Consider the following 12304-nt stretch of genomic DNA (forward strand, 5'->3'; position numbering starts at 1 on the left):
GGGTGTATGGTCATGTAGGGGGGGATCTAAGTTGCTGTTTTGGGAGGATATGGCCACTTTTACCGAGGAATGGGATATTCCTCGAGTGTTGGGAGGGGATTTTAACACTACCCGATTCCCAGAGGAGAGAAAAGGGGGAAGGGTGATTTTGAGGGCTATGGAGGAGTTCTCGGAGTTTATTGGTAATCAGTTCCTTATTGATTTTCCCCTTTCAGGTGCTAGATACGCGTGGTCTAGATCAGAAGAATCTTTTTCCAGATTTGGAATCTATAAATACTTGTTTTCCACTTCTTGGGAGGAGATGTATCCAAATGTCATCCAGGTCCTCCTTCCGAGATTGACTTCTGATCATTCACTTATATTGCTAGATGGAGGGAGATAAGGGTGTGTAAGAGCCTCCTTTAGATTTGAAAACATGTGATTGAGGGCGGAGGATATTCAAAATAGAGGGGCAGGTTGGCAGAATAGTTATGTTGCGGAGGGGGACCCGTTTTTTGTCTTGCTTCTAAGTTGTGTGTAAGAGCCCCCTTTAGATTTGAAAACATGTGATTGAGGGCGGAGGATATTCAAAATAGAGGGGCAGGTTGGCAGAATAGTTATGTGGCGGAGGGGGACCCGTTTTTTGTCTTGCTTCTAAGTTGAAGATGCTTAAGAGGGATATTGGGGTGTGGAACAATGATACGAATTTAAGTGCGGAATTGAAGAAATTATAGATCAGATAGAAATTTCGAATAGCCCCAACAAAGTAGTAATTGTCAAATAATCGAAATAATCAATTACCTAACAAATTACAATACTTAGTAGACCTAAACTATATGATTACCCTAAAAAGGAGTGCAGTTCCTCTTGTAAATATACCTTTCAAGAGTTTGAATCAACAAGTTGGAAACGCATATTCCTTACAATTCTTCAATATTCAAAGATAAGCTACAAAAGAAATGACCTCATTATATGTTATTTATACTAGGTCTAAATAAGTTAATAAAGACATAAGAACCCTTAATGGGTCTAACTACTATGCCTGCTAGGGTATTCTATAACCCAAGTCTCCGATCGTTGGCAAGCATGGCCTTGGTCCACATGCTTGCGTCCAAGTCATGTGCGCCTATCACCATCCATGTAGGTGTAGCCTTCCCCGTGGGCATAGGGGGCATAGGCAACGGCTTCATCCACGTAACCTACGTGTTTTCCATCCTTGTCCAAAATCTCCACCCTCGGCACATTGTATGCCTTCTATGGCCTTCTACCATTGTCTTCCAATCCTTCCAAGATATCCCAACACTTGGTGAAGAGGTGCAAATCTCGTAGTTCCTTGGCTTGAGATCTTGTGAATGGCCTAGATGGTATTGGTGTTCCTTGGGGTGTATCAAACAAGAGACTTTTGAGACGGTAGAGGTGAAGTTGAAAGAGCTCATCCGCGAGGTGGGGGAAATAGAAAGGATAGAGGGGGAAGGAGTTGGTGGAAAGGGAGAGAGCAAGGAAGGAGGAGGTGAAAAGAATTAGCTTCACTAGCGTTAGCTCAAGGAGATCAGCTGGAGACAAAAATTGATGTTTCTTTGGTTGCAAGAGGTGGACTCAAATACAATTTTTTTTTTCACAGGGTAGCGGTGGCAAATAAGAGGACGACCTTCATAGACTCGATAGAGCTAGATGGGCTAGTATATGCGGGGAAGAGGAGGTAGGAGGGTTATTGCATGTTTCTATGAGAAGTTGTTTAAGGATGAGGAATTACACTTGTTAGTTGGTGCTACATGTGTAAAAGCTCAGGGGAAGAAGTTGATCATCTTTTGTTGTATTGCCTTGTGTACTCGGCTCTGTGGAGGGCAATCCTGAATCTTTTTGGTGTTCAATGGGTGATGCCAAGCACTGTAAAGGAAATGTTATAAAGCTGGGCCGGTTTTCGTAGAAGAAGAAAGCAAAAGACGTGAAAGTTCGTCCCGTTAGCTCTCATGTGGATAGTTTGGGAGGAGAGAAATAGGATAGCTTTTGAGGGGATTCAGTCTTCTTTTTCACATTTTAAGAATAGTCTTTTATCTTTGATCGCTTTTTGGTACACTCATATAGCCCTACTTGTATAGAAGATTGGACGTCTTTTGTAGAGAATCATGTTCTGATGTAAATTCTCTACTTTTTGGTATGCTTCACGTATACGGGAGTTCTCTCCTTTTTGATTAATACAATTTACCTTATCAAAAAAAGGATGAGGCAGATTATGGAGGCCTAGGTTTGGAGGGTTAGAGTTTAACTATATAGGGAAAGAAAATAGAGGATGATTTGAGAGGGCCAGTGGGGAAGAGGAAGTAAGGTAGGTAGATAAGAGTTGTGCAGGGGATAAAGCTTCGAGCCCTGATGGTTTCACTTTGGCATTCTTCCCGAGCTGTTGGAATATGTTAATGGTGAGGTGTTGGAGATCATTGAGGCTTTCCAAACTATGGGGGAGTTTGAAAAGATTCTCAATGCCTCCTTATTGTCTTGTTCAGAAAAGGGAGGAGCTTCGAATGTTAAGGATTATAGACCTATTAGTCTAGTGGAAGCTTCTATACGATTATATCTGAGATGCTTCCTAATAGACTAAAGAGGGTGTTAGACTTATCAGTCTCTACTTCTCAGAATGCTTTTGTAGAAGGAATGCAAATTCTTGATGCAGCTTTGGTGGGCAAATGAAGCGGTTGACTCAAGAAAAAAGCAAGGGAACCTTGGGATCTTGTGCAAATTAGATCTTGAGAAGGCCTTTGATCATGTCATTTGGGAGTTTTTTGATTTCATTATGATGAAAATGGGATTTGGTGCTAGATGGGGGAAATGATCAAGTTTTGTATTCTCTATTGCCATGTTCTTTGTCCCGGTAAACGGTAACCTATATGGTTTCTTTGTTAGCTCGAGAGGAATGAGATAAGGTGACCCACTTTTCCCAATGTTGTTCATATTAATGATGGGAGCATTGAGCAAGAGGTGGATAGAGTTGTGGCAGGGGGTTGCTTAAGGAGTTTTCCCGCTGCAATCATTGGCCATGGCTCCGGAAGGTGTTTCATCTTTTGTTTGTGGATGACACCTTAGTTTTTTGTGATGGTGACAATATCCAAATGTTGACATGGTTCCAAGTGGTGTCAGACGTGAATTTTTTTTTTATAAGTATGTGTCAGTCTTGAATATTTATTTCAGAAATGCGAAATTATCCTGGTTGGTAAGGTGGAGAACATTGAGGGTCTAGCACAAGTGATGAATTGCAGGATCGGGGCTGTTCCTACTACTTATCTGGGTCTCCCATTAGGAGCATCTAGTACGAACCAAGCAGTCTGGAATCCGATGATAGAGAGGGTATAAAAGAGGCTAGCAGGTTGGCAATAGAGGTACTGATCCAAAGGGAGGTTGTGTTAAATAAAGTACCGTATCAAGCATACCCATATATTTTATGTCCTTGATGCATGCCCCAGCTAATGTTTTAGGCAAGCTAGAAAAACTTCAAAGGGACTTTCTATGGGATGGCACAAATGGAGAGAGGAAATTTCACTTAGTCAATTGGAACGCTGTTACCACACCAAAAATGTAGGGGTGGGCTTGGGATTAAAGACCTAATAGTCTTCAATAACACACTATTAGGGAAGTGGCTATGGGGATTTGAGGTAGAGTGATTGCGGAGAAGTATGTGGTTTCGAAACGGAGGTGGAGGACAAAAGATATTTCACTTCCCTATGGGTGTGGGTTATGGAGGAAATGATGGGATGAACTTAATGAGAACATCACTTTCAAAGCGGGGGATGGGAGAGAGATTAGTGTTTCGGAGCAATGGGTGGTGGGAGAACATTGCTCTGAGAATCACATTTTCGAATATGTACAATATTTCAAGCCAAAAGAAGATGTTTGTCCAATGGTTATGGAGCCTACAAAGAGAAGAAGTGCACGGTATGTGAGGTTTAGAAGGAACTTACAAGATTGGGAGGTAGATGAGTTTCAAAACTTGCTCGGACTGCTTCACAGTCAAAAAGTTTTGCAAGATAGACATGATGCATGGAGATGGGCCGCCGGGAAAATAGTGTTTCTCCCGTTAAGTCCTATGATGGGAAACTACTATCTAGGGAGGAGTCGGCCTTCCCACATTCCGATATGGGTTCCTGGGGTACTAAGAAATGTGTGCTTCTTTACTTGGCTACTACAAGGAGGGTAATTTTGATGGCGGAGAATTTGAGAAAGAGGAAGGTTACTTGTGTTAGTTGGTGCTTCGTGTGTAAAGAATCAAGACGTACACCTTTTACATTGCCGGATAGCATCTCATTTGTGGGGAGAAATTTTGAGTTGGTTTGGTAGAGTGGGTGATGTCGGCACGGTAAAGAAACTATGTTTAGATGGGCCTTTTGAAGAGAAGACGAATGGCATGGAATGTTGTTGCACCCATGTGGTTGGAGTGAGGAATATGAGAGCTTTTGATGGAGTAGAAAAAGATCTTGTACACTTGAGGAGTAGCCTCTTTTCCCTTGTTTATTCTTGGTGCAGCTATGAGATTTCTATTTGTATAGAAGATTGGGTATCATTCATAGAAAATCATGTCTTTTTGTAAGATTTTCTACTTTTTGGTATACTCCTTGTATTCAAGCATGTTTTGCCCCTTTTTAATGAAATTATTACCTTATCAAAAATTTAAAAAAATAAAATTATTTATATATATATATATATATATATATATATATATATATATATNTATTACTACTATTAATAAGGGGGAATCGAGAGGAGCTTCCGATTCATGTGCATTTACGGAAAAACCAATAATACTCCAACAATTCCGTATTTGTCCTAAGGGGTGGTTGAAGAGCTTCCCGTTGTCCAAGCGGATATGTTCTTCAGTGAGCGGCACATGAGGATTGGTAAAACGTGGCAGACACCACAGGTTTATTTACTGTCGGCTCTTCTGGCTAATTTCAATCTTCTTCCTCACTTTCCTTTCATCTGTCTGATTTTCGCTAAAGCTACTTCATGATTTATTTTACTTTCTCATGTTGTTCTTCGAGTTGGTGTTGTGTAATATTCCTCTCTGTTATTAGGTGAGTTCCCGTGTTCTGGAATTATTGTTGTTTCTTTTTATCTGAAAATCTGGGAGAACATGAGCTCTCTTGCTTAAGTAGGATAGTGCAGAGACATGGCCATAAACTGTTTGCTCATTTGCCTGAATGAATTATTCCATTGTGTAATTGCTTCTATACTGCAATTCTGAATATATATTTGAGTTGCTCCTTACGTTGCTAAATAAGGAACAATGGTGGAGTTTGAGAACAAATTGAAATAATCTTTGACATATTTCACTGGTTTTCTGGAGTTGATTTGGATTAGGGCTTGGGAAATTGGACGAGGGAAGAGAAGTGAAGAGAAGAGAGAAAAACACACGGGAAAAGGGGAAAATGCTGATTGGTAAAGCTATTGTATTAAAGCACATGTCGGGGCTCTGCGCTCTTTCTTTTTGTGGCGAACAACCGAACCCTTGCGACCTTTTTCTAAATTACTTATAATATTAGTAGTTTTTTGTGGCATGTTCAACAATAAGGTAGTTCCAGAAGTTTCGATTTGGTAGACTTCAAATGATGATCAATTGCAGTGCATCAAGTTATCGACTCATGCTTCTGTGAAAGCTAAGTGATTTATGCAAGTCATGTCTAGCTTTTAACATGTAGTGCAACAATTTTGGTCCAAATTGTTGTGGAAATAAGCTTATAGCTAAGCTTTGCGGTGATGTTCAGTTTCCGCAGTAAAGTTTCAACAATCTATTAATCTCTACTGTATATAGACAGGAATACTCAAGGTTAGTTGAAAATCAATTCTCCAACTTATAGGAAGAGCAACACCCTAGGAATCCTCATTGTGTTTGGTTGTCATGATTGAACGTTTAATCTGTATGCAACACTGGATAATTTGTACTGTATAAAATAGTCAAGTCTTAAATTTTACTGATTATGTGATGCACATTTGAATATATGCCCTTATGAATTGCCAATACCTAAGAAAGGTTATCTTGGTACTACCTTCTTTCTGTTGGGATTTCACATTTAAAATTCTACCATCTTTAATCTTCCATGCCTCTCATATATGGGCACACTCACCTGCACGTATATGTTACTTGGAAAATGGTGCAACTCTGACAAAATAGTACAGTTAATATACCCGATCTTATTAGCAACTAGGGCCTTATCTAAACTGCCTAAATAGTATAAAAGAGAGGATTAAAGATAAACTTCATATGATATGTCTGGAAGTGGAGTGCGCCATGATAATACAAGTGAACTAATGATTGTTAGAATTGTTGTTCTGAAACTATTAGTGGCAGAAGACCAATAAGAGAAGCACAACTGATAAATAAAAAAGACAAGAAATATGAGAAATCACATATTTTAAAGGAGAAAAAGCTCATTTTGATGCAATTACTATTCTTTGGCTGCAATGCCACATTAACAGTTGTTGTTCATGTCGGTTCCTTTTATTATTGAGCCTTCATCTTGAAGACGCAACCAAGGTTTTGGAAATGAATATTCTAAGCCTTTCCAGATCATTGAATGAAATGATGTTTTATGAATGATGATCATATACCACAACATGTTGGAACTATGGCCTCGGAGTATAGACCTTTCAGGATGTGTATTTCCTTCAATTTCCTTTAAAATACCTCATTTTTCTTTTGTTTGTTAAGTCGATGCTTGATTTTAATTATTTGACTATTCTGATTTGGGTATGTCGCTATTATAGCATTAGTTTTCAGTGAAAATGTTACAGGAGATGCGTGATAAAATTAGCATCTAACTGTTTTCCCTTAATTTTTTTATCTTTAAGTTATTAGGTTGTTGTTTGCCACTCGAAGATGTTATAACAGTATTTGTGTTACCGTACACTTATAGGCATATTTGTTTAACCAGAGGGGGTATGATGCGCAGCTGCAATTATCAGCTGGAAGACAATTATGATCTCTTCGGTGCCTTTGTTGCATAAGACATTTTATTTTCCTCTATTTAAGCATTCTCAATTGCTAAAATGGTGGCTTGCTTGGTCACTTGCTTACTGAGGTAGCTTTAAAGTATTAGTCGCTAAGCTGATATTGCTAGGAGTGTGTTCCTGAAAGGGAAGAAACTGCAAGAAAAATGAATAGGGTAACAAACACATATACATTTGTTTTCTCTGGGAAGAATAACAAGTTTTCTTCATCGAAAATAGAATGGCAAGTTTAGCAACATAACGCATGAATACACATATTCATCAGTTTTGTATATGACTGTTATAGTTTGCCATCCGTTGTAGCGGGAAGGTAATTAGTTTTAGTGCTCTAATTCAGATGGATGCTCTCTTGCTTCCCTTGACGCCCTGACTTAGACTTACATTGTCTCTGTATTCTTGCTCTTTTTTCCTTCTAAGTGCAGCTGGTCCAATCCATTGCACCAATACTCAGATGAAAGACTAGGACTGGATGGAAGCCCTCACTCCTCTTCCATGTGTCTTCATATGTGTTGATTCACATGTTGTTGTGAGATTAGCTGCATCTAGATTTATTACAACCCAAGGCCAAATCAACGGCATTGTTGATTATGGTTGATTGAAATAACACTAGAGCATACAGTGTTTTATGTTTTCTTTTGCAGATATCATACTGAAAATACCTTATTATGCCTATGTTGTACATGGAACTCTGTTTCTTGTGGTTACTTATTTTCATTTTCAATGTGTAAAACTATTTCTATTGGTACCAGCACAATTGAAGAATTATACCAAAATACCGAACATGTTGGGCTCGTGCTAAGCTTAATAGGGAGAATAGAGGAGCTTGCGGCCAATGTGAATTGACCAAAAAACTATGATATTTTCGTTTATTCTCTAAAATACTCATTCATGTGAACATGCTTGCCTACTTTTACATGGTTATTATTAGTATTATATTTTCAGTCATTTCAGCCACATTTTGTAATTAAATATGAGAACACTTGCCTAACTCGGAAAATATGAGAACTCTGTTAGGACTCTGCATATTAACTGTACACGTGGAAGATGGGGGACCATTAATTTTTCAGCCCATCATTCCCTAACCCATTATTTAATTTGGATAATCTTAAGCTATCTTGATTAAACGTAAATGCTACTCCCTAAAACTAAGTAGGAAACTTTAATAATACATATTTATTAGACGAAATTATTCGTTGTATTACTAAAATTTGAGGAAAAAGGGAAAAAGAATGTTGTTAGATAGTTAAACTAACTAAACTATTTGGAGTTCATGTAGTGGTACTTGAAATCAAATGGTTAAAAGTATTTTAATAATTACACGTAGAACCCATTGCTAGGTTTTGGTGATTACTCCCGTGTTACAGTACTTTGCTCTTTGTTGATTTGCCTCGGATACATGCAGACGTAATTAGTGATTTCAATCTAAATTGGTTCCAATTGATATTGTCACAATACCTTTTTTACAGTTATATTACTTTTTATTTATTATATCTCACTTTGGTACTTGCAAAGAACAATAACAAAAAATTCGAAGACGTAGTAAGCCATACTCATCATAGAATCAGAAGGGTAACACGATATAAAATAAAATAATCTAATTTTATTCACGTTGGGCCCGGGCAAAGCCCGGGCTACCTCTTCACTAGTATACATATATATGCATATATTGTCCCCATTTACTTTGTTGTCTATCCTTGTATTTGCTGGTTATTGTTATTTTCTGCTTTTACCTTTCTTGAGCCTTTTATCTGTTTTACTTTTGTATCTTTTCTGAGGCCGGGGGTCTACCGGAAATAGCTTCTCTATTTTCTGCATACACATTACCCTTCCTAGACCTCACACGTGGGATTTCACTGGGTTTGTTGTTGTATATGTATCCCAACAATGAATGTCTCTATTTCCTTTGTTGTCTATACTTTTATTTGCACTTCCACTAGAGGAATATCTAACCAAATCATTACCACCCATCTTACATTTCTGAGAACACTGTTTTTCCCACTTCAATCCTAAGAAAACAGAAAATAGTAGGCACCCACAAATATCAGATGAGCATATATTCCCACTCTTACCTTTATATTTGTGCAATGGCGAAAAGGGAAACTCTATTTGTGACAAAAAGTGTTAGCACTTCTGATAGTTTTATATTGGTGTTCCATTAACTTTAATAATTGTTTCGGGGTAGGTTGGGGAGCTCGAAAATCAAATCGACACTTTCGAGGCTGAATTGGAAGGACTCTCAGTTAAAAAAGGGAAGCAAAGGCCCCCAAGATTGGTAAGAGGATGTTATTAAATCTGTGTATATTGTGCATTTGGCTTACCATAATTGATGAAAGACTCCTTTTTAATGTTTTCTTCAGGTACATTTGGAAACATCCATTGTTCGACACAAGGCTCACATAATGAAATTAGAGTTGATATTAAGACTACTGGATAATGATGAATTGAGTCCTGAACAAGTCAATGATGTCAAGGATTTCCTTGACGATTATGTGGAACGTAATCAGGTTTACTGCTCTATACAGTTTATTCCTCTTGTGCCTGGCGTGGGTTATTTTGAAGAAATCAACATATTTATCACTCTAACCTGTTAATTTTATGTACATTAAATGGAATTCTGTAGCGTTGCTAGGTTGCTTGTTTTCCTGTCTCTTCACTTGTTTTTCTGTGTATTCACTTCTGAAAGTGTTCTTAGGATTGCTCTTGAAGTAATGGCCTCTTTCTGGCATGTAATATTAGAATTTGTTATGGATTGTGTAATTTTTCAGGAGGACTTTGATGAATTCAGTGATGTTGATGAGCTTTATAGCACTTTGCCGCTAGATAAGGTGGAGTCTCTTGAAGATCTGGTTACTGTCGGTCCACCTGGTCTTGTTAAGGTATTTTACATCCAAATCGTCTTTTCTTTTTCTAATTTCTCTCGCTAACTAAGTTATTTATTTGTTGTTTCATCTTTTAATTTTGAGGGATATATTTATTTCTCTTTCCTATACCATAATAATACGAAAGTTTTCCCCTTTCCGTTTTTACTAAAATTAAGAGAATTTGTGGTCATTTTCTAAATTCTAATGTATTGGGGTAGGACTATTTGGGTCTTAATATATACCACCCTTGCACACAAATTTGTTCTCAATGTTTTGGCCAAAACCTAAAACTAGCGACAAATATAAAAGACCTGTTACCGATTACGGTGAAAGAAGAAAATAAATGTAGAAGCGCTCCAATTAGCCTGATAAAGAGAAGTGAAAAACAAAGAACCCTATATCATCTTCTAGATATTTTGCTCCAAAATCAGTCCAAAGTCAAGGGATTTTCCATTGTTGTCACTTAGTTACCAACAATATTGATAAGCTTACTGCTCTGGTGGGTTTTCTTGATTTGCTGGATTTTGGGTTTCAAAGATTGGATTTTACTTCTAGGATGAGCATGGACTTTTCAGCCTGCTAAATTCTAGGAGACATGGAATGCTAGTTGATAGGTATAAGAAGCAGATATGATGTGGTCGTTAATCGTGAGTTGCTCTGAATTTGTAACCTGAAGATTTTGCTGGCTTTAAATTGGTGGTTCCCAATTGAATTGGCATTTATAGGTGAATGTAACCCGACGCCCTTTTGTTTATGTATATTTACTATTTGATTCTATAATCTTCAACACTCAACGATGGGTTTTGGACGTGTACTAGGAATTTCTACGGGCTCAGATGAAGGATTTTGCAGATTAAGGTTTTTGGTCGCAGTTTGGGGATTTCGACAGGCTGAGGGTTTTATGGTTGATACAAGTTGGGGGATTTCAGTATAGCTATTATGCTTTTTTCTCCTAATGTGATCAATATCGGTTAAGCTTAACAAGACTCTTATATTTTCCGTCATTTTTATATATTTGGACCAAAATTGTCCACTTTTTATAAAATATTATGGAGCATTTGCATTCATGGTTAATACTGGACCAAGTTAGTCCTACCTTTGTGTGTTAGGGACCATTTGGATTTTTGCCTCTTTAATTAGCCTTCATGATTAAAAAGTTACCAGTTTAAAAAAAAAAAGTAGCCTTCATGATTAAACCTATAGATCACCTTATCAAAAAAGATTAAACCCATAGATCCTCAGCTTTTACTCGAGCATAGGCTTAATATACACACATTCAAGTCATTAATCTACATATTACTTCGGAATGCTTTTCATGCTATAATATTTGTCTTTGTCCTAATATCTGGGAGATGACGTTATCTCTTTAATATGGATAGTGTCGAAGTCTTTATTAAAAAAAAGAGAGGATAGTGGCAAAGCATGATGGGGGCAATGTACTTAACAAGGGTGTTCGGAATTAGGGTGGAGGTCCAGGAACTTCTTGCTACAGTATTGTTCAAATGAGATATGATGCATGCTGATGGTGGCTGGTCCCACCAAATAAAAAAGAAGATTCTTGTTTTGGTGGCTGATAATTGATGTCTTTGCCTGGTTGTCTATTGAGTGTTGTAGTCATTCTAGCATAAGGAAAAGAATCTAAGGAATGATTACAAAGAATATTGAAGTTAGACGGGTCTAACAATATGGGATTATGTGAAATATAACGAATACAACATTTACTTTTAAGACATAAATTGCACATCTGGTCTTGAGTATAAAACCCAGTATTACTAACACGACATTTGGTTGCTGCTATAGACTGGGCATTACTAATATTGTCATTGCTAATGTGGGGATCTATGTGTTATGTTATGCGGATGTGATATGGAATAAGAATACATAGAGTAAGAATACTTGCATGAGTCTAATGCATAACTATCTTTATATTGTTATCTATACACTATACAGTTAAGAATTGTTATATTATTATTTATCACCTGACAATGCTTACATTATAATTCTTGCCTAACTAGCCTGTGAATTAAACCAATCTTAACTCTATTGCTAGAAGAACGATAACAGTTTCATGGTTCTAACAATACTGTATTGCTTGAGAAAAAGTAATACTTTCATGGTCCTAACTGTAACTATGTTGCCAAAAAGTGCAATGTTTTCACCATATCATTGATAAGGTTAGTGTTTTACGTGTTATATTTAGTTTAACATTATGCTGACCATAATGCCCGTGGGAGTAAACTGATGGAGCAAGAAAATTTACTTGGTCAATTAAGAAGCTGATATGACTCCCAAAAGCTGGGGAGGGCTGGGAGTAAAAGATCTCTGCATCTGCAACAAGGCCTTGCTTAGAATTTGGCTATGGATATCTCAAAACAGAGGAGCATTCATTAGGAGAGAGGTGATAGCAGATAAATATTACATCATTGGGGGGTGGGGGTGGGGGTGGGGTAGATCACTACTTCCTCTAGGTG

General features: G+C 37.6%; 1 protein-coding gene across 3 annotated transcripts in view; it reads left to right on the plus strand.

Annotated features, from left to right (window-relative positions):
* The window catches only part of LOC109223334 (general negative regulator of transcription subunit 3), a 45277-nt gene that overhangs the window by 10172 nt on the left and 22801 nt on the right, over positions 1-12304 (plus strand). For all 3 annotated transcript variants that reach the window (XM_019387593.1, XM_019387594.1, XM_019387595.1), the window contains exons 5-7: positions 9155-9244; positions 9330-9476; positions 9738-9848. In XM_019387593.1, coding sequence (XP_019243138.1) covers positions 9155-9244; positions 9330-9476; positions 9738-9848 — 348 coding nt within the window. The remainder of the gene's footprint in view (positions 1-9154; positions 9245-9329; positions 9477-9737; positions 9849-12304) is intronic.

Source organism: Nicotiana attenuata, chromosome 3 (genome assembly GCF_001879085.1).
Source record: "Nicotiana attenuata strain UT chromosome 3, NIATTr2, whole genome shotgun sequence".
Lineage (NCBI taxonomy): Eukaryota > Viridiplantae > Streptophyta > Magnoliopsida > Solanales > Solanaceae > Nicotiana > Nicotiana attenuata.